At 38.5% G+C, this 23,439-nt stretch overlaps 2 protein-coding genes and 1 long non-coding RNA gene across 3 annotated transcripts in view; 1 reads left to right on the top strand and 2 right to left on the bottom strand.

Annotated features, from left to right (window-relative positions):
* Positions 1 to 2,002: 2,002 nt before the first annotated feature.
* Positions 2,003 to 5,758, bottom strand: LOC146723409 (uncharacterized). The gene is made up of 6 exons (XM_085482245.1): positions 5,738 to 5,758; positions 5,214 to 5,323; positions 4,645 to 5,143; positions 2,980 to 4,438; positions 2,416 to 2,652; positions 2,003 to 2,286 (listed from the first exon to the last, which is right to left on the bottom strand). Exons 1-6 carry the CDS (start codon positions 5,756 to 5,758, stop codon positions 2,003 to 2,005), a joined length of 2,610 nt encoding a protein of 869 aa, XP_085338371.1.
* Positions 5,759 to 10,888: 5,130 nt separating this feature from the next.
* On the bottom strand, positions 10,889 to 12,735 carry LOC146723408 (uncharacterized). The gene is made up of 2 exons (XR_014924591.1): positions 12,599 to 12,735; positions 10,889 to 11,507 (listed from the first exon to the last, which is right to left on the bottom strand). It is a non-coding gene; the product is annotated as an uncharacterized LOC146723408 (long non-coding RNA).
* A 2,967-nt stretch (positions 12,736 to 15,702) lies between these two features.
* The window catches only part of Obsc (Obscurin), a 37,259-nt gene continuing 29,522 nt past the window's right edge, over positions 15,703 to 23,439 (top strand). The window contains 3 exon segments of the mRNA XM_029321372.2: positions 15,703 to 20,891; positions 21,506 to 21,615; positions 22,876 to 23,031. Of these exon segments, the coding sequence (XP_029177205.2) occupies positions 16,287 to 20,891; positions 21,506 to 21,615; positions 22,876 to 23,031 (4,871 nt within the window). The 5' untranslated portion in view covers positions 15,703 to 16,286.

The raw sequence follows: 23,439 nt of genomic DNA, 5'->3' as shown, positions 1-23,439 counted from the left end.
TGCAAATATAAAATAATAGAAAAACCAGTGCAGTGATCAGTGCCAAACCATATGGAATTATAGCAGAGCAGCAGTGGAACATTAAAGCGGATATATTAAAGCAGAGAGGTTCAGATAATCGACTCAACGCAATGTGAGTTTATTTTTTGTTTATGTTACATTGTTCGGAAAATAATGATGACTGTTATTTTTAGGAATATAATAAAAAATTAGATTGCGTTTATATATTTATAATTTAGAAATATAAAAAAATTTTTTGACAATAAAAATAAAATTATATATATATATATTACTATATATTCATGCTAGAATTGAAATTATTTTGTTAATAATGAATTTAATAAAATATATAAATTTACAAATTTAACGCTTATCTTATGATAAATGATAAAAAGTTAGATTAATTTTAGCAACTGATAACAAATTAATTTTGTTCATTATTTTTCGAACAATCAAGTTCACGTATCACTTTTAATTAAATTTTGCCTATGTTTAAAATTTGATTAATTTGTCTATTTTCACGTCTCTGTCGAATTTATACGATACATTTATATATAGCTATTTATTTAAAGAGCAAATGGAAATAAATGTTTTAAATTTGACTCATGTACTTAACAATATTTATGCTACCGGTGCACTTGATGTAACTATTAAAATGTTCTGTGGCTCTCTCTATAACTATATATCATACCTATTATTGAGCTTCCTAAAATAATTTATTGATGCAAATTACACGTAATCAAAATAATATTTGAAATATAAGATGTACAGCATTGTTGCTATAAGAATATTTAAATTAGAAAATACGTTATTTTATAATCTGAATTAAATTTTTAAAATTATTTATACATTATAAAATAGAAAAATTATTTATTATATCTACTTAAAAAATATGAAATAAAAAAAAAATAAAAAAAATTTTCAGAGAAAATTTTATATTTAAAATATATTGTTGTAATACTCTAAAAAAATACAAGAGAGAGAGAGGGGCATCTGTACAGTTTTCTTTAACTAATTATCTACGTAATGTAATATTTCTGCCATTCTCATTCATAACATTTTATTCTTATTTGTTCAAGACACCGTGTAGGTATCGAGAAAGAAAATGTTTGTTCTCAGAATAGCAGATGAAGAGAATTGACATCGTTTTAATTTTTCGACACTCGTTAGAGTCGTTGCTCGAAATTTAATCTATATTTACAGAATAACTTATATATGTATATATCACAAATTCGAGAGAAATAGAAAAAAGGCAAATTAAAGAAGTTTTGAATTTGATACTATTTCAATTTTCTGAAATCGCGATTGTCTTGCAACCGCAAACTAAACCTTCATTGTGAAATACATGTATCTGATTTGAATATAATATTGTATAATAACACTTTTGAATAATATAATTAAGCTGAATATATTATGTAAAAAAATCTTTATAATTATTTAAATGCTTAAATGCAGAACACGAAATTTTTTTTACTTTCTGGGAGGAAATTACTGCAGTGACTTCTCTTTTTTCAATTAACTAATTAAAAACTAATATTAGGAAAAATAAAACTAATATTAGAAGAAAAATAATACTAATCTTAGGAAAAATAATACAAATATTAGGAAAAACAAAACTAATATTATGAAAAATAAAACTAATATTAGGAAAAATAATACTAATATTAAAGAAAAATGTTTTCTTAGCAAGTTCTATAAAGTATTAAAAGTTAATATAAAAATAAGAAATTAAGAAATAAAGCGTAGCGCGCGCTTTCGTTGTTCTAGTCAAATTTACAAATAAAAATTTATTTTAGAACGTCTACATAATGTGTACTCCTTAAAATTATATCGATATGAGCAATATTGATAATTATTAATCAAGAAAATACAAAAGCTTATACTTTTTTAAGTTTACATAAATTATTGCTAATATGAAAGACTTTAGGTATATCTTTTTTTTCTAGCAACGTGCTAAATTTTTTCTCTATCTATTATCATTCTATTAATTCCTTTTTTTGATCTAAATATTGTCTTTTTTTGCTTTTTTTTGTTGAAACGTATTATTGTGCTGTACTGCATTACTCGAGGTCAAGGTCGAGGCTGTTGCGTTCTCCTTGTTGCTTTTTTCAAGCAATCTTACGATCTCTCGGTGTTTCCTTTTCATCTCCGACGATAATTTAGTACGGCGAAATACGTCGTTATAAATATTCGTGGCTATTTGAAAGTCTCCGCAATCCTGCGGATTATGAGCGATCGACCAAACACCCACTATCGTGTCGATACCTTGACACACTCTGCACGCACCTGCGTATCACATCTTTTTTTACATTTTTTAATTAATTTAAAATAAATTAAATTTTTCAAATAAATTATTTAATTTAATTTTTTAATTTTTCTCGCGCAAATAAAAAATCTAATTTATCGTCGGAATACCTGCGAAGACCGCCAGAGACTTTGTACGATTGTCAATCGCGAGCAAGGAGAACGGTCCACCCGCAGCGAAGGGTGCGTTTCCGGTCAAATTCCAGGTGAGATCCAAGAAACCCTGATGAGCGTGCAGAGGTGACAATCTCGTCAGAGTTACGTTTATGGTGCGATTACCGACCTTCATGTCGATCCGCACTCCACCTTGCGTGGTCACCCATGAGCCCGATATTTTGCAAGGGAAACCTGAATAAAGTTTCATCCATTTATCAAAACATGTATGCGCGTGTGTGTTCAACGATATTTTTTTAACAAGTGTTTTGTTAAACTATTCTCATATTCGAGATAAAACCAGTATGCAAGTTTTTTTACTCTACTAAACTTTAGTTGTGAAGGTAGACTTATTTATAAATTGTTTTTTCCTTGAAAAAGGTTTAAAATACCTTTAATTTTTAATTAGTATGTATATACTGATTGATCGAAATTTAAATTAAAAAATAAAGAGTTAGCTTTAATATTAATTAAATATCTCGCTAATTAAATGTTCGCTTGTTAAAAGCTTAATGTAATAACCTTCTATTTGCTCGTTCTCAGTCGCTTGATCCGATTTAATCTCCTCCAGTTCGTCGACAATTTTTTCTAGTATCTGATTCGCGACTTCCTTGGTTTCGTTTAACGTCGCAGAAACATACGCCCGTTGAGTTTCTTCCGTCGTCTTCGTTCCAGGTGTAAAATCATCGCGTACTTTACCGTTCGCCGGCTCTTCATTCTTGTATCGTTCGCGAAAAATTCGAGCAGCCGCTTCCTGTTTCGCTTTCCGAACTTCCTCGGCCAGTGTCAGTTTTCGATCGCTCTTGTATCGATTCGATAAAACATCCTTCTCTCGATCAGGAATTAAGATGTGCTCTACCGGTCGATTGAGGATCGATTGAGGAAGAACCGGAGCGTGATTGTTGACCTTGTGTAGAGGTTGTCTTGTAGGATAAACGTTTCCGTTGATCGCAGACGGGGGTCCAGCATCCTTTTCAGCCACGTATACGTTCAAAGTACCGGGAACTTTGCGCAGAATATGTGGCGCGTTCATCGAAACTCCTTTCGAGCCTCTCGCGTCGGGATAAATTACCCGCACTTCCTCAGGTTTGCTCATTTCCGATCCGATACTTAAATTCGAATACAGACGAGGAACGTTCAACCTATTCCGATTTTGTAGCACTTCGTCCAGAATTTGCTCGGCTTCGAAGATGGTATTCGCGCTGGTGGTAGGAATCTGCAGCTCGAGATCAGGATTGATAAAAGTGTCAGTGGAGGATTCTATTCCATGGGCGAGTAATATGCTTTCTTTGGAAGACTGATCGATATTCGATATTTGAAACTGATTGAACGTCGGGTCTTCTTGAGTTACGTCGGGAATATAATATAGGCTCTCCGGATTAATTTTCTGATCGATTAATATCGGGGAGTAGGTGGGCACGACGTGATCAACAGCATTATTATCCTCTTCTGATTGAGCGATCAGAGAACGAGAGCTTTCCCAAGGTTTCAGCGAATCGTCGTAAATTAAATTCCCGTTTGCGAATTGTCGCTTGAACTGCGAACGATAGTTGTTGAGCAGATTGTTGTTGACGACAGAGCTGCCGTTCGAGATTTGCCTGGCGATTCTATCGTTTCCAATCTCCGCCTCGTCTCGTTTCGATTGCACTTTAATTGCCTCGGGGCTATTGTAGTCATAATAATCGGAATATTCGATCCTTTGGTTGTCCTTTTTTCGAGGCTTCTTCGTGGTCGTGGACGTTAAGCGTTTTATCATGCTCTCACGTTTCGATGAAATCGCATCGATTTTCCGATGCTGTCGCTCCAGATGCGAAGAGCTCGCGATATTGTTTTTTAAAGATTGATAGGCAGCATTTTTAGTTATAGAGTTTTGTTGAATAATATTATTTTTTATTACTGAGTTGTTCGATGTCTCTTTATTTAGAATATTCCGATGTTTTATCTCATTATTAGCAGATGTATTTATTTTTCGCGGTTTCTTCTAAACAATAGTGCTCGTGATTATTCATAATTAAATCGAGACTTAAATAGAAGGAAGAATATCTATTTTGAAGTGTTTTACTTATAAAATCCAGAAATATCTTGAGAGAATAAAACTCTTCTATGATATAAACATCTTAGCAGTATAAATTTATAACAAAAGAAAATATATATAATAATTACATAAATAATATAATAATAGCTTACCTTAATATAATTTTGTTTGTGCGACCCAGAATTGCTCTGTCTTATTCGATGTCTATGTTTATTTTTCTTTATCTTTTTCCTTTTTCCTTTATGATTTGACAACTTGCTCAGCTTTCCCACATTTGTCGCTGATTTAAACGCACTTCCCATTTTTCTTTGATCCATCAAATCTTTTATCACTTCAGAATGATTATATCGAGGCTCGCTTAAATTTGTCAACTTTTTTATATTGCGTTGTAATTGCGACGATCTGAGAGCTTCATTTGCTAATTTTCGCGCCAAGGATTTAATCTCTTGCTCTTCGGATTTCAAATTCATATTTTCGTCGAATTTCTCAGAGACTCGTTCATCGAAATTCGATCTTTTCATTATCGCTTTTTTCTTGCATACCGTGTTGTCTTGCGTGTAAAAAGAATCCTTTGCAGGAGAGATGATTGATTGTTCGGCGCAGACGTCATTGCAAATTATTTGCATTAGCAATGATATAATCATGATGAACCTTTAATTAAAAGGAAAAGAGTTTTTGTGTATTTATATGTATTATACGATAAAATTAAATCGGCGAATACCTGCCGGAGACAGACGGTGCCAAGTGTACCTGTAGCCTTTGTCTATGCTCTTCGGTATCATTTACAAAAGCATCTGTCACCTTAACGAGAAAATCTGTCTTTTCTCCCGTCTTTTAATTCTAGATTTATGTTTTAAATGTAACTCTCAAGCCTGACGCTTTCATGCTTTTATTCAACGAAAAAATGCATGATCTTTCTTCGTCTTTCTAAATGCATGATCCTTTTTCTTCGTCTTTCTTCTGACCATCTGATAGACAAAAATTTGAGAACGATAATCGAGATGTGAATGTTGTCGTCTCGATCTCGTTTTGTCGCAGATCTCTTCATTAGATTAAAGGAATTTCTACACGAAAATGTATAGCGTTATTCAGATCAGATCTTTAAAAATTACAACTGAAGAAATTGCAAAGAGCTTCATCAGATGTAATGATTGAACTGAGATAATAATTTATATTAAACTGTATTTATTTTTAATATTTTCGAGAATATAATTATAGCAAGACTTTTTCGTATGAAAATATTACATCGCATTCGAGAACCAGCATTATTGTTCATTGAAATAATCAATTAATAATTAATTGTTATTAATTATTAATAATTAATTAATAAATAATTGTCGCTTTTACGCGACATTAAACAATCAACTTGCAATGCTAATAATGTGTAATAGACTTGATATACACAAATAGATTTCATCGACGTCGTTCCCGATCTAGAAAGCAGTCTCTAACGAGACGTCACAGTTGATCAATAGCGGAGAGATTGTATAACCGGTACAAGGCGGCCTGTGTGTTGCGCCAGTCGTGCGGTATCGATTTGGATCCGTAGAGAAATCCCTGGAGAGACGTCGATTATTATTAGAAGCGGCCGAAACGCGGCCGATCGATCGCGCTACGAATTAGTGCCTCCCATAATAATACTTTTCTAACAATTGTGTTTTTATCTTCACGATTGTGCGAAATCGAAATAGCTCCAAGTAGCAAACATACGTCCGATGACGTCATCGGACGTCAAAATGACGTCAGTTTGACGTTTAATGACGTTAGTTTGCTACTTGGGCTAAATTCAAGTATTCCGTGCAGCCTAAACGAAAGAAAACAGACGGAATTATTGTCAGTTTTCTTTCTTTTTTTCTTTAAAAATTATCTTTATAGGAAAATAAATTTAAATTGACGTCATTGGACGTCAGTTTGACGTTAAATGACATCAGTTTGCTATTTGGGCTAAATTCAAGTATTCCTTGCAGCCTAAACGAAAGAAAACAGGTAGAATTATTGTCACAGTTTCTTCTCTTTTTTTCTATAAAAATTATCTTTGTAGGAAAATAAATTTAAAAAAAATCTAAGAGATTAAAATAATGTTGAAGCTAACTCAAAGATTGTGAATGATAGCAATTTGCAAAATGAAAAACTTGTGTCATCGTACGATTTTAAGGGAAGAAGATCGGGGAAGCGATCGAAAGCACCACGTCGAAGACGCCGTCGATGATGACGAGGAGGTAGAGAATAGAAGAAGAAGAAGAAGAAGAATCGACGCTCGGGCATCGGGACGTGTTGCCGCTGGCATTGGTAGCAGTCTCGAGATAGCCGTCGAGATAGCTGGCTTCCTCACCGGCTCGGGCGATTTATTCGGGGATCCCTAGGTGGCCGAAGTGGCGAGCGAGCGACTCGACGACATCCGCAGACCGGTCCGGAGGAAGATCGTCTCATAATAGGTAAACCGTGCGATCGTTTATCCCCTTTTATGCGCTAAGCTGCCGATACACAACCCTCGCGGAGAGGGTGGTGGTGAGAGAAAGAAAGAGAGAGAGAAAGAAGAGGAGAGAGTCCCGGAGAGGTCAGTGCACAGAGAGTTCTCTCTTCTTTCTCTTCTTCTCCCAGGGGAACGTCTTCCTCTTCTTCCCCTGATCGTGGTTTCCTCCTCTCTGGCCCTCGTTTTCGCTCTTCTTTCTCTCGGCCGTCCCGTGTCAGCTCGGCTCGTCGGTGCTATTTTCGCGCGAGTGTGTTGTGCAAGTGTCGAACAACGCATTAAGGTGGCGATTTCGACGCGGAGCTCGACAGGTCAACTCGTCGTGTGGGGTATCATCAATCTCACCCCGTCCGAGCCACCCTCACAGTCGGACGTGCATGATCTCTTGTGAGCCTTGTGTGTGTTGTGCGCAAGAGAGCGAAAGATTTATAAAATAATTATTTTGCGCGAACGTCATTGATGATTGGTATACCAATATTTCATTTTCGATATAGAGATGCCCGAGAACGATATGGATATATGCATATGCTTATTCATGACATTGGAGATGAATGACCTAAATTGTCAATAACTAGTGTCACTTAAAAGCTTCATCAATCTTGCATATTAGCTACTTCAATTAATTACGTACATTTTCTTATCTATATGCTGCTTATAATTTCAATCTCTAAATCCATTATTAATGTAATGCTGCACGAATCAACAATTTAATTGGCACATCGAGTTGACATTTTGCTTATTTTGGAGCAAGAAGAAAATTATCGGTCACGTAGCAATTGTCGAAATCAAAGCGGTCGACATACATGGTTGTGTTCATGATGGCCTAATAATAATTTTATGATGCGCAGTCTATTCGTCGAATCCTGACCGACTGTTCTAGATGACAGATATAAAATGCTGACATTTTGCCATGCGGAAGCTCATAGTGAATTTCACGACGATAGTCTTCTTGGATTCCGAGAGCTGCCTTGTAAAGATATACTAGCAGATATTTTACTTGAGCGAGACAGATGCTGATTAATAATGTCATACTAATTAGTAATGTTTGGAATTCGATGTCGCATTGCCGACTAAACGACGCATGTTTGTGCTGTCTGTCTCTTTGCTTGAGTTTTCGAAATATCGCACTTAAATAACTCGTTCTACTAAAAAAGGACTAGTGTTTCGTGTCAAATTTTTTTAAATCAAAAAATGAGTTTTATTAATGAAAAATATTAAAAATATTAAAAATAAAAAAACATTTGATATTAACTTCAATGTCAAATCGTAGACTTATTGTTAGTTTATAGAATTAAGTTATTCTTATTAAATCAAATACTTGATTACAAATTAATTTTTATTATGCAAGCATGTATGTTCTGTGATCATTTCACGATTACGTAGACCGGTACGAAAATTTGCGAAATATATTTGGCGGCAAAAAGCGCAACAATAAGACGGCCAACCGCGATAGTGTATATACATATAGCATGAAATTTCTGGCCAAATGAAATTCTACATTGCTCTAGCCTAGTGCTCAAGGTGCTTCATAAAATAGCTGCACTATTTTCCTGGCACGGTTTCCCAGAGTCAAGCATCCCAGTGAATCAAACCGTAGGAAGGCCAAGTTTTTAGTTTCATGTAAACAGAGCTATGCATATGCGCCGAGGAATTTGTACTAAAATTATTAAAATTTATTTAGTTAAACATGCAGATACATTTTAGATTTATTTCGAGAAAAACGGTCAAAGATCATCGTGAAATTAATTCTTGTGTTTTGGAAAAGTCAAGCGTATTTATTAATTTTTTCAAATGCAAGAAAAATATATTTATATTTAAACTCAAATGAAGAAATATTAATATAAGAAAGTTTTCAGAATTTTTTTATCTTGTTTCAAATTTTGTCGCGGTAATCAATTTAATTACAATATTAAAAAAATTATCATATGACTTTGTCGAATCTTAAATGCTTCTTATTATATTAAAAAAGATTATTGGCTAGAAAAAAGGCAAAACAATTATTTACTGTTATTTATAAGTAATCTATTTGTCTTTCATCTTTAATCAAACTATTGCTTTTAATAATCATATATAAACTACTTCATCTTTGATCACGACCTGCATTCGGAAAATAGTCTTCTTTTCCTAAGATAGGGCCATGTGTTTAGACCATGTGAACTAGCGAATATATATCAGTTCTATCACGGTATATTTTCATTACGAAAACATCTTGGGAAATTATAGATTAACATAGGTTCTCATTTGCTTTCGTTGTGTTATTGATCGTGATTATAATGACGAGAAAATAATAATTTTACAACATTATAAATATTAATATAAATTTCACGATAAATGCGAACTATGCATATATTATAATTAACATAATGCAATTGACTTTTCTTAATAAATTGAGATTATCTCGATATGATCCGGTGTGTCGCGATTCTCCTCAGAGATGAATCATCTATTTTGCATCTCGATCCCGCGCGATCCGACGAAATCCCGGTGATTCGAAAATCGAATGGCGGAAGTGACCCCGATTAGCGGCGAAACAGAAGAAAATGCGGCCAACACCGCGACGAGCTGGCGGAGTCAGCCAATCGCGGCGGACGACTCTGTCGGAAATAGATCTCGAATCTCGAAACTAAAAGGTTGATCCACTGACGCTTACTTTATTCATACGCAAATTACGCACGGCTTATCAGGGCTGTTAGATAATGAATTATGATAATTGAGGACGGAATCAAGGTCTGTCGTAATGCTCTCCTCTTCGAGGAATCTCCTATTTACCTTATGAATATCTATACGTCTTCAACTGTAATTTTAACGATAAATTCTTTAATCAATTTGGAGGTAGTCGCAATTAAAATATCGTGGCGCTAGTCTTCAAGAAATAAATGATTAAAAATAGAAAAACATATGCGTTCCATTTTGTTCTTAATTTATATGTCATGTTGTACAGCTTTCGAGATAAATTGAAATGATGGTTATTTGTATGATTTAGACTAATCTTTTGTATATAAAACGCGTAAACAGTTGACATTTAGTTGGCAACTAATGCGCGAGCTTTATTATATATTTTCTGTTGAATGCGGATTTAAACAGATATCTGGCAGCGCGAGGGATGATAACTTTCTAAGATTTTCGCGGATAAATTCGTCAAGTTTCTTGGTTCTTTGAGGTGGATAACTTACCTACTGTTCAAGAGAGAACTTGAAGAGTTCCACTTTAGTTCCACTGAGCCTCACATTTCATTTAGAAACTATTAATTTGATATTGGAATTCGTAACACTTCGTGTTATCATCATTGCAAATTGCAGTAATATATCACAATATTAAGAATACAGTAGAATTAATTTAAACAAAATTAAAATTATATTTCAACTTTATTTTTATTTCTTTCAGACTAATAATGTAACATCGAACACACAACATGGCCTTCAATTCGCGAGCGAGTACCACATCCAAAAGAAAGAAAGGTATATTAATTTAATTTTTACTGGCAATTATTGATTAAAAATTCCTCTTATTGTTCCTCAACGGTGTGTTGTATTAACAAGATAGATAAAATTTACTACATTTAAATATTCGACATTGTAACTTTTCTTTCGTACCTGTTGAGAACTTAGAACTGCAATATTAAAATTTGAGCAAATTAAAAGTAAAAATCAATAAGGGATTGCAAACATCGTAAGAAATGCAGAATATAAACGTCAAGCTTGAATTTTCATTGTTTTGAGTATTAATTTTCATCGATTTATGCAATCACGAAAGAATATTGATATATTGATCTTTATATTTTCATTTGTTATTGTTTATACAGAATATTCGTTGGAATTATCCCATACCATTACCGGTGGAACGACAATTCAACGAGAAGTAACCGAAAGTGTCGTACATATAAGAAGCAGGGTGAGTATTAAAATTATTTATCAAAAAGAAAGAACTCCCAGAAAGTTCTGTGCTTTATTTTAAATAAACACATTTTACAAGAAGAAAAAGAAATAAAAATATATAAAGTACATTTTTTCAAGTTGTGCTATAAAGAGAATTTACAAGAACATATACTTGGAGCTTTCTTTAAGCTCTCTGCGAGAGCTCGAATTTAACTTACACGTTCGATGCGTCCTTGACAAGGGCAGAATTCATTTTTTTTTATACGTCTCGGTCCGTTGGAAAAATCCGGGGACCACTATAATTGAGGGGAAATTGGGGAGACGGGATACATGACAGAAGTAGATGAAATACCTGGTTTGCTGCCAGAAGCCGAAATTTATATACACACTCCCATTTCGAGCACTCTCGCGATACACGAGCTTTCGTCTTCGCACGCCGGTGTCTTTCTTTTTGCTCTCATCCCTCAGTCTGTATGCGTGCGATCTTTTTAACCCGTTCTCTTCATCGCATGATACATGCGAGGGATGTGTTCTGTCGGCGCATTTCATGTTTCTCGGAATAACGCTTCGTTCTCGCGATGCATATTGCACACCGCGGCTGCTTCTGGACACTTCGTCCTTCAGATCTAACCGGCATCGCTTAATTAATTGTCTGCGCGCGATGTCTGTTCTGGAAACATCGCGTGTAATTAGAGATGGAGCCTGATCTTAATATGTCGTCTACGTCTAGCGCGATATAAGACGTAATAAGGGGTCGCAATTATCGGGACTTATTTGACAGATAATTGATACAAAACGAACTGAGACACAAATTTGTCGTGTCATCGAGATTCAGGAAAAAAAAACGATACACTATATTACATGTCAGATAATTTAGCCGAATTATTCTTTACTTCAGAGGATAATTAAAATTTTTAATGCTCCTATTTTTTAAAAAATTGCAAAAATATGAAAAAGGGAACATTACTTATTTTATTTCAATTCTCTTCTTTATTGATAATGAGTCATTTTATAAATATATGATGTGATAAAAATAATGTAAAATTATGTATTATTACTCATCATATATATTTGTCACCCCTTTGAAGAGAGTGTTTATGGATAAGATAGAAGCGAGGAATAGAATTTATTTTTATTCGCGCACACGTCTGTTATCCGACAAAGCTTTTTGTAACCTACGCATTTATTGTTATTCTAATCCTGTTCTATCTTATCCCATTGTTTTGCCGAAACGTTTATGCAAATGAGGAGTGAGTTATTTTTAATGCGGACCGGGGACAAAGTCCGAGGGGTTTATTCGATGGGTGCTATTGCCCGGCGCGTTGGTGGTTGGTTTTTATTCCCGGGTCTATTTTTGTCCACTTTTCGCGCCACGTAGCTTCAACAACGACCAGATGCGTTTATCGGTCGTCAGTGTGTTATTACGAGCGATCGCAAATTTTGCCTGCGAAATGCATGCGTCTGGCGCCTCGTTCAAATCCCTCGAAATCTTTGTCCCAAAGAAAAAGAAAGAACACGACAATATAAAACAATCGATTTATATATAGGATCTTTTTTTTGGCAATTTAACCGTTTACTTCTGCAATCATATTTTCTACAATTCAATATATCTTAAAAAATATTGTTTGGTGGAGAGAAAAATTATTATCAATATATTTATTTAAATTTCTCATGGATAAATTATCATATTTTTTGTCTCTTTTTTCGTTCGCGCCTCCGCACGATAAAGCATTTTATTATATAAATCAATATCAGTCTCACCATCGTTCACTTGGCAGGCTGCTCTTTGCGAGGAGCTAACAGTCGTCGTAAATCACGGCGAACGACTGCGGAACAAAATGTTGATGTGCGCCTCGGTCAGTTAAAGCCGCGCGCGGAAAATTGCACGCTTTGCGCGTGTAAAAATATTTGCCATCGCGTTCTTAGATGCCGGTACTTATATACTTGCGCTCAGATTTTTCATCTCGTTCACTAGCGAATTGGCACCGAGTAAACGTTTAAGTTTAAACAACGTCCCGTATCGCTCATTCCCATCGTTTTTCATTGTGAAGCTTTATCGCACCCATTCTACTCGATATTGCCAACAATGCAGGTCCGCGCACCTGTTTTGAGAGGACCATTCGGGGCAGACCGTCTCTTTTTAAATCATTATTGTGTCAGTGGAGCTTAAGATTTATTGCCCAGAGTTGGTGCTTTGTTTAAATTCAGACTTTGCTCCGATTATAATACCGATGTCATTAATTCTTATTGCATCAAGATTATCAGATACAGTTCTTACATTAATTTAAAAACCAAGCCATTAATTTTTTTATATAATATTACAGATATAAAAAGATGTTTGAATTATATTAGAAAAATAAAAGAAATAATATTCTCCAAATAATCAGCTGTAAAGTTTCTTAACTATAGAGTAGTAACAAATAAAGTATTATGTATTATTCAAGAGAAATTTATTCTCTTATATTTTTATAGTACAATTATTGCATATAAATTTGTATTCAGTGTTTATTTATATAGATCTTATTTTTGTAATTATCGTTTGCAACATTAATATTAATATTGAATGTTTGTGGTATATCTAATAATATCTAAAAGTATCGATACATTGATAAATTTAAACGCCTCAGCTAATCATACATTTCTGTCTGATTCACTCTTTTATGAGAATAGTAAAGTTACTCCTTTTAGACGAGATGCAAATGTTATTGTATAATTTAACCGGCTATAGATATTTTGTGATGTCCGATTAATGTTTGTATTCTCCATTATTATTGCTTCACGATGAAATATACATATAACCCGACCAGAAATATACGAATAAATAATCGCCCGTCATTAGCTAGCCAAAAGTAATACATGTCTTGTTCATCATTTCTAATTTCAATAACGTAATCGCATATTCGGCACATTGCAGATGTAGATATGTCGAGCAATCAATTATGCAACTTGATATGCATCGCACGGATAATTGAATTTCTCTTTCTCTCAATCATCATGTCAAGTTATTTATTCCCCGAAATTATTTATTGCTCGGTAAAATTAATGTTGTGTATATTTCTGAAAGAATAACATTTATTCTCACATAAGTATCCCAATTTAAAAAAACTTTTTCTAGTTCTTTGAAAGTGCGACCAATTAAAAATTACTATTAAAAATTACATAATTACGTATAAAGTAAACTGAACTGAGAAATCTATTTCTTGTAAGTCAGAAAATTTTAGAAGATAGAAGATTATTATAATTTAATATTATAAACACTATAGCATTAATACTGATTACTAATCACACTATAGCAAATTATTTCTTAATTACTGTTTTAAATGAGGAACTACTAATTATTAAAATATAATATTTTCTTTCTTTCTTAGGAAGAGCATTGAAATATTACTATTGACTAATTAAATTGTTAGTATTGATTAATTATTATAATTATACTAAAAAGTCACATTATTCTATTATATGTATTTTTACTCTCACTGATTTTAATTTGCCGTTTAAAAAAAATATTTGCGATCGAATACGTTCCTTATGTAGGTGCCAATGCAATTTCACGAGTCGGGAAACCCCCGTAAGCGACATGAAAAAATAAATCCCTCGGGCGAACTCTCGAATGCCGAAAACGTGGTGTGTGCCACACGCACGATTCGACGAAGATCCGGGTCCGTGTACTCCGTTCTAAAGATGTATTGGAGAAGTGTAAGAAGGGTAGGCTATTTCTGGTCGTGGGAGCCAAGAGAGACTCGCTGTGCAAACCGCTCTTAGCCACTTCGTACGCCGAGAGTAGTCTCGCTTTCGCCGCGTATCGCCGATACACTTTTCTCGGGAGACCGGATCTCGCGAAAAGTCGCACGATGTAACCGATCGTAATGATTGAAATTGTTTAATCGGCAATTCCGTACCAACAAGTCTAACGGTGAATCGACCAAGTGTACGAACGAAAATAACGGGGAACGAGCATATCCGATAGACTGGAATGAGAGTTGAATGACATCACGCGATTGATTTCGATGCATATTATAACGAGAATAAACGTACGATAGAACATAATTTTATATTTTTCACAAAGAGCAGAATAAATCAAAAATTGCATCAGAAATTATATAGAAAATATATAGAAAGAAATTTGTAAAAAAATATTGAAGAATTTTCACACATGAAAGCGTGAGATTGGTTGCTGTCAAAAATCACGAAAATTTCTGTGTGAATAGTGAAAAATTAATTAATAGCTTTTTAAAATAAAATCTTGAATTTTTTCCATTATTTTAAACACTCAATGTAAAATCGTGTGCATTGATATAATTGCGCATGGAATTAATGAATATCGATAAAGTGAGAAATTACAGGACTATGATTTGTAATTTGTAACTTGTAATAATATAAAAATAATATTTGTCTCAAGCTTGTAAATATTACAAGGAAGAGCGCGAAACTAGTGTGGTGTCAATCTACAGTTAACGCGTGTGCGGAATATTAAGCAATCGAGAAGTGAAATGTCAAATGGTTAAATACGACAGCTGTGGGAAGAGAATAAATAATTTTGAACACACACTTATAACCTTGACCGTAGAACAAATTTCTCGATGCAATGAAGAAAATAAATTTTTGTTATTTTATTATAAGAAAGCATTGACCGATAATTAAAAATCATGCAGAAAAAATTGTACAATTAAATATTATGTTATATAAAAATGCATTGTGATAGATGTCAGCAAAATTAATCATTCTCGGTATAAAACAATAAGAAAACTATAAAAATAAAATAAAATACATATTTAAATAATAAGTTAAATTTTTTTATTATTACTATTAAAATTTTTATTGTTAATAAAACATAATCAAGTTCTTCCATCGATTTAATAAGCCTATGAGAAATTAAGCGATGTGATGTGTTCAAAATTAAACATTTTGTTTAGAAAAGGAAGGAAGACGCGTGTATGAAATTGTAAATGCAGTGGGACACGTGCAGCATAAATGAATCGACGAAAGATGTCTAGACGAAACCCGATGGGGGTACAACGGGGGCGAGACAGCAACGCGTGCGAATGATCGAATGCGCGAATTTGCGGTTCCTGTTGTCGAGATGCCAAGTTCCGAGTTAATGTTCATTTATTCGCGTCGCCGGCATAATGTTCCTATATTGACTTCATGCGAGAGTAATCGATACAATTGAACATTAATCTTTAAGTAGTCTAGCTCAATCTTTATTCCGTCATAAACACGAGCTTGCTCTCTCAAGAAGGTGTATACATATATGATCGCGATTTTTAAAAGAACGATAGGCTCCCAAATCATCATCAATTAATATAAAAGAAACCCCGAAGCATCTACGCAATCTCACAGAATTTTACTCAACACGATGAAGAATGATCACTAATCGCTTTTGAAGACAAGACTTAAACCGATGACTTGATCAAGGTCTGGTGTCGAATGATCATCTCAGAGGCAGACAATGTCCTTCTGCAGGATCACGGGTAAAAGCCGGGGTCTACCCAGGCCGAATTATTTCCCGCTGTTACCGCCGATAAGTCCGGCGGACGCAAAGCGATTCTGCCGCATCACCGGCAAGTCCTACGGTCTACCGACCCATCATTACATTCCGGTGTTGCTGGGCGCGCACGCCCAGGACAAGTCGAAATGCAAGATCACGACGAACGCCGCGGGCCTCGGGCCACACCATTACACCGCCGGTCTGATCGTCGACGAGAAGAGGAGGCACGTGGTGCTCAAGGATTACCGCTACGTTTTTCCAATCTTGGAGGGCGAGGGCGAGCAGCAGCGCATCTTGCGGGAACTCCTGAACGCGAAGCAGACTCCCATCGAGGAGGAAGAGAAGTTTGTGTACACGGTCGAGGAACGAAGGTGCAGTCTCGTGTTCCCGGCGAAGTTGGAAGCCGCTGTTCGAGATGGAGACGTTAAGGACGTTATGCTCTCGCGAGACTGCGATACCGTTTTGTTGAGACTAAAGCAAGGCAAAAATGTGTCTGTGGACTTCAAGAACTTGGAAGATTTTGAAAATCTTTACGACGGACTGGGACCACGAGAGGAAGTGCTGAAGGAGCGAGAAAAGCTGGAGGCCGAGGCTAGAAAGCGAAAGAGAAAGAAGCAGACAGCGTTGAATTATGCGAGGAAGATCTTCGAGGAAAAGGAGAAGGCGGCCGACGAGGAAGAGCTTCGACGTGCCAAGCAACTCAAGTTAAGGAGCATCAAGGAAGAGGTGAAAATCGAGACGATAGCGGAAGATTGGAGGCATGTGGATGCGGAACAGACGAGAGTCCAATCTTCCGACGTCGTAAATATTTCGAACGCTCTCAAAGACGCAGTAAAACCGATCTCCAATGTGTTAGACTGGAAATCGTTTCGAAACAACACGACTAAACCAGCCGGCGTGCCGATAATCACGGATATGCCGATTCCTGTACACGCCGAGCTGCAGATCATAGGTCGGGAACCAATTCTGTACACTACCCCTATGTTCGAATCCGTAGGAGGTTTCGAGGCAGTCGCGATCGTGAAACCACTGACACCCTTGATTGCAAAGGTGGACGTGACGTTGCAAAGCGCTATTCAGAGTATTTCGCAGGATAATCTTGAAGAGACCGCAAACATCACGGAAAAGCTTCTTCAAGCTGGAGAGCCGGCGTTGAAATGTCTGCCTAGGATGGAGGAGGTTCCCGAACTGGTACGGAATCTGTCTACTGGCAAGAAAAGTACGATCCACAATGTGAAAGGTCTTAAGTTAGACATCAAGTCGGCGGAGAGATTTGTCGCTGGCCAAACGCTGCAGACGCCATCGGGAACCATCTTTGTGCCCGGCCAAACTTTGCAGACTCCTCAAGGTCCCGTCTTCATGCCCGGACTCACTCTCAACACGCCTGACGGGCCTCTTTTGATCCCTGGACAGGTCATCACCGTCGAAGAATCAGACGGGGCGAAAACGCCGATATTCGTCGCCGGTCAGACCCTGACGACGGAGCGAGGTGAATGTTTTGTTCAAGGTCAGACGTTCCATACGAGTGAGGGTAGCAAGTTCGTCGAGGGTCAGACCGTCCTGACGGAGGAGGGCCCGAAATTCGTGGCTGGTCAAGTAACGACGGACGGAACTTTTGTCTCGGGACAAACCATAAACACTTCGGACGGAGCTCGATTCATGGCAGGCCAGACTGTCACGGATTACAGCGGCGAATCGGTTTTCGTGCCGGGACAGAACGTATTTATCGGCGATAAATATGAATTTGTGCCAGGTCAGTGCGTCGAATCGCCGAACGGTGAACCTAGATTTGTTCCTGGACAGACGCTGCAGACGACCGAAGGTCTGCAATTCGTTCCCGGGCAATACGTCACCACGAAATCAAACGAGAAACATTTTGTACCAGGTATTGTCAAGAACACGGAAGATACGCCGACATTCGTCCCGGGAATGACGCTGGATACTCTGAAAGGTCAAAAGTTCGTTGAAGGTCAGGTACTGAAAACTACAGAAAGTATAATTTTCTGTCCGGGACGAACCATTGAAACCGAAAAGGGCTTTGAGTTTGTCGCGGCGAAGAAATTCGACGAAGTCATCTTTCAGGACGCCGGTCCTGTCGGTATCCCCGTGGATCCGAGGAGCACAAACGCGGCGTCGGTTCTCCAGCAGCGCGAGATCTTCGGCCACATGGTGCAGACGGAGAGAGGTATCGAGTTCTTCCCGGAAAACGCGAAGAAGCTGCCAGAGGGCAAGAGGATCGTGCCGGGTCAATTGGTCAGTGGCGACAAGGACGGGCCGCGTTTTGTACCGGGTGTTATGACCGAGGACGGCTTCTTACCAGGTCAGATAGTCACGACAGAAAAAGGGGAGGAATTTGTGCCGGGCCAAGTGATCGACACTAGCAGCGGACCAAAGTTCGTTCCCGGTCAGATAGTAGAAACCCGGACAGGATCTAAGTTCGTACCTGGTCAAACGATAAACACAACAGATGGACCACGTTTTGTGCCAGGCCAGATCGTTGATACCAAGGTCGGACCAACGTTTATCCCTGGCCAGGTGATTTACACCGAAGAGGAAGGCTCCAGATTCGTACCTGGACAAGTGGTAGACACGCCAGATGGGCCTAGATTCGTGCCAGGGCGCGTGGTGGAAACGGGCGAGATAGGTGTGACCTTTGTGCCGGGTCAAATCGTCCAGACGGAAGAAGGACCTTGTTTTGTCGCTCCCGATCTTATCGATACTCCCGAGGGCGAGCTGGAATTTTCGGTGCAAGGCTTCGAGGTTACGCCTGAGGAGCTACGATTGCTGCGACCGCAGCATTTGAATTATAATCCACGCTTCCGTCATCGCGGCGAGACCAGCATAGACGCAAAAATGTTACACGAGCTGTCAGAAGCGGGGTTATTCGTGGGAAGAAAAGGTGCTACGAGCTTGCCGTCAGTAGACGTAAACGTAAATCCGAAGGCGGTGGAGCAGGCCCTCGTCGTGGCAACGACGAAGTTGAGCCTGCAAGGTGGCACGGCGGTTAAGATGGCGCAGATTGTCTCGATGGTCGCGCAACTTGCGAAAAATATTGTCTTGCAACAACAACGAAATTCAAATCCCGCAAATGCAGAAGTGCTGACCAATGGTGTTCATTCGCCTGCTGTGAAAGAGGAAAAAGAAAATGGAACCAAGAGCGACAACAGTTTCGAACTTCTTCAGGGTGCGATCGCAGCAGCTGTTTTAATGATATCAGACGACAACCAACAGACGGTATTAGATAACGACAACTCTCAAGATTTTGTTTATTCTTCCATCAGCGAGTCCTTCAACGTGCTGCTGCATCAGAATGATCGAGACGTCAATCGATCGGTCGACGAAGTTCTGAAAATTCTTCTAATCCCACAGAACCGTAGTTCTCTTTGTCAGAACGTATTATCCGAACTGCTAACTATTCAGAACAGTAAGGTCAACATACTGAAATCTGCCATGAGTTCTAACCAGTCTTTGCAAAAGGACATCGTAATCAACAAGCTGTCGATGGTTCTCGAAGAAGAGCATAGCGCGGATCTAATCGGACCAGCCTTCCGAACCGTCTCGAGAAACGATCCCGAGCTGATTTCGCTCGTTCTGGAGAACGTATCGCGCCACGTGGCGGACGTAGCGACGGAGAAGGAAGCCACGGAGACGGTTTACAAGGCGATCGTCCAGGCTGTTCGGGAGTCGAGCGAGATTCGCGTGAAGGAGCTGCTGAACGCTGAACGTGGACCGGACGTACGCGAGATGCTGCTACAAGCTGTGGGCCTGGCACGGGCCCTGGGCATGTCCGACACAGCTAGAAGCCTGCTGGCTGTGATCGGCGACGAGAGATCCACCCAAGCGCTGGCGAACGATCGCGTTACCATGGACGTACTGAAGAGGCTGGCGATCATGAGGAGACTCGCCGAGGAACGGCCGCCCTTCATGAACGCCCTCGGACAATTGTGCAGCGATCCCGAGCTGGCGAGAACCGACCCGCGACTTCGGACCCTTGTAAGAGAGAGCGCCGCGCTGATGATCGTACCTGAAGAGACCCCGTTGCTGTCCTCCGCCGACGTTCCGACCGCGTTGCTGCACGCTGACAACAGCCTGGCGATGGAGGAGTTTCTCCTGAGAAGAAGTCACAAACCCTCGTCCATCTTCATGATCCTGAAGCAGGGTCTGCAAGCGGTCGTGCCCCGGGAAGCGTCTCGCTCGGTGCTGACCGGCGAGGTGGCTTTTACTGTTCTCGACGAGGACGGGATACATCACTTTGAGCCCTTGCATGTGTTTTCGGCGCTCAGGCTGAATCGTCCGACCGCGCATCGGTTCTCCATGTATTGTTGCCCGATGGCGAAGGAAGTAGATACGGATGGCGAGGTGATGTCTGCCACGTTCACCGGCACGACCTCGGTCGCCAGTAGTTTGGATGGTTCTGCCAACGGTAGCTCCAACAAACAAGAGTGCAATGGCATCGCGACCTTGTCGAAGTCCGAGCAGTCGGTCACTCTTCTGTCAGCCAGCAGAGAAAACACGCCGAGTCTGAAGAGATTGAACGATGCTCGGCGAAAGAACAGCCTTGAGCGGGTAAAGTATATGAGAGAAATGAAGAACGCAGCATTTGTCGATATTTATACATCTTTTGTCGAAACTATTTTGTTTCATACAAATTAAGAATTTATTTATTTAGAAAATATTTAATTAGAAAAATAATTATATTATATATTATAACATATTATATACATATATGATATATTATAATATTTTATATATTAATTAATAGATTATTAGTCTATATCGATATAATGCATTAAGATAGAGTGTATAAATGTATATTAAAACGTAATAATATTACAATAATGATTAAATATTAAATATCTGATTTAGATGATATAAATAAAAATAAAAGAGGGGGTGAAGAAAGGATTTCTGCGTGTCATGGAAAAATTTTGGTTTATTTAATAATAATCCGCTAAATCCAGCTTCTCTCGATGATATTCGAGAATTTCTCCGACAAATTCTGTCAACACGTGGACGATTTCAAAACCCGTCTCTATATATTCCACTTGTTATAATTTACCAGTATTCTACAATTCATAAAATAGACGGTCAAGAGAGCTTTATTTCAAGATGCGCTTGAAAAAAAAGGTTTCGCGTACCACTGTCGTTCCTTTATTTATGCTACCGTATTTTTGTTACAGGGATCCTCGGAAAATTACGTCGTTGTGAAAGACTACGTTGCGGACACCGACGGATTTACCGTGCACGTCGGGGACATCGTCGAGGCCATCGAGCATGACGGTTCAGCGAAGTAAGCAATTTTTAGTCCAAGGATATCTCAACAATTTAAAAAAAAAAATTAAGATAACTCTTCTCTCGAAATGCGCATTGTCAGCGCGCTCTGTCTTTTACATCGTCGCTCGTACACGTGGGTGGGATTTCATCTATGATTAAAATTAGCTCACGCGACTCATCCGCACACACGTGCGTGCAAAGTCGTACTCTCGGTGGATAACGATTGTTCAGGGTGTTTATCGCCGATATCTTGGAGATCTCGGCTCAGACGCGGAAGCGATAGAGCCGAGAGATTGATTGAACGAACGCATTTATGGCTAACAGGTGCGAGTCTCGCCATTAAAAGCGACGCTGGCTCGACGTCGTCGCGAAGTAACGTGAAGTCCTGAACGCGGTCACTGTTTACGCATGATAAACCGCGCCTATTTTGCACCGTGAAACTTCTCTCGCGTGGGGCGGAGGACTTAACTTACGGTCAAGTCAATCCGGATGTCAAACTGTACTGGCGCGAGGATCATTGCCCTGCGAGAGCCGCATAGAAGACTGCTTCTTCGGCTTCTGTTTAAACACCCGCCGGCTATTTCTATACATCGCACGGTGGTCGCATTGGCATTCGGCGTGTCACGCCTTGCGCGAAAATTGATGAAAACGGACGGAGAATTCGCGTAAAATTTACGACGACATAAAGATATCGCGATTATGCAAGAGAGTTGGCAAGTCTGCGAATATGAACTCACGCTTGCGAGCGAATGTGAATAATTTTCGAATATCCGGGGATAAGAGATTCTTATGAAAAGAGAGAGAGAGAGAGAGAGAGAGAGAGAGACCTAAATTGTATGGGATTTAAGGGAATCAAGTAAATATAACGGAGAAACTGTGTACCGCGAATAAGACTACGCCTTGCTGTTGGATATTGCAAAATTAGCACAGCGCATGGCTTTTAGAGCTATATCCGTAAAATTAACAAGCTGGAACAGCATGCTGCGAAACGTCACGCATATAATTTGCGAACGGCACTCTCGTGTTATCACAAAACGCTTGCAAAACGTCAGCTTTGCTTTAATCGCTTTGCACGTTCTAGAGCTGCGATGCAGTTGGCTCTGATAGTGTCAAATAACAAATAAATGAGTTCTATAGAGAAATGCTCAGTATTAAAATAACATTAGTATTAACATTAAGATACGTCTTTTTTTCTTTTTTTTTCTTTTTTTTTGCAAACTTTTCCTCGTGGCGCGAACCGACGAAGCTCTACAGAGGATGCTTCGCGTTGTTGTAGGAAAGCGAGGATGGACCCCGATCTGGAGGTCGAGGTCGGCGATATCTTGGACAATTCGGCCGCAAAGCACAAGCTGTCGATCCGTCCACGTCGAACTCACGCGGATCCGCGAGCTCGAAACAGCTCGAGTATCGAGTCGGACTCGAGCCTTCAAAGGTAAAGTGTCGAGATCCGAAATAACGTCATTTTTTATTTTTTTTTTAATCTCGGAAATCGTTCAAGACGACGAACGTCCGGCATTCGCTAATTTTATCATCGAAAACGTAAATTAAACTTTTCTTTGACGTACGTTTCATCGCGCTTTAGTCAGCAACAAAATCTATCCGACTTAAAATAGAGTAATGAAGGCTGCGAAATTAATTTCTGCGACTCTCGGCAACACGTCATCGTCGACTTCCTGTCGCTATAGGATAACGATTCGTCGTCATCGCCAAAACATCGCTGACGTCTTCGGTTTCGCATATGGAGCGATGATTTATTATTTTGACAAGGCAAGAAATGCGTATCAATCTTTGAGAAATGAATATATACATTCCAAAATTACGAATAATTCGATCGAAATAT

Source organism: Nylanderia fulva, unplaced genomic scaffold, assembly GCF_048542155.1.
Source record: "Nylanderia fulva isolate GAGA-0341 unplaced genomic scaffold, ASM4854215v1 Scaffold2, whole genome shotgun sequence".
Lineage (NCBI taxonomy): Eukaryota > Metazoa > Arthropoda > Insecta > Hymenoptera > Formicidae > Nylanderia > Nylanderia fulva.
Note: the sequence above shows the minus strand (reverse complement) of the source record. Positions and strands in the feature narration are given on the sequence as shown.

Bases quoted from the DNA above. Each gene is read 5' to 3' on its own strand.
- LOC146723409 (XM_085482245.1), bottom strand. From the start codon at position 5,758: ATGCTGGTTCTCGAATGCGAT. The intron at 5,324-5,737 runs GTAATATTTTCA...TAGAATTAAAAG, and splicing joins TGCTGGTTCTCGAATGCGAT to ACGGGAGAAAAGACAGATTT. The intron at 2,287-2,415 runs GTATTCCGACGA...TGTGATACGCAG, and splicing joins GTCTCTGGCGGTCTTCGCAG to GTGCGTGCAGAGTGTGTCAA.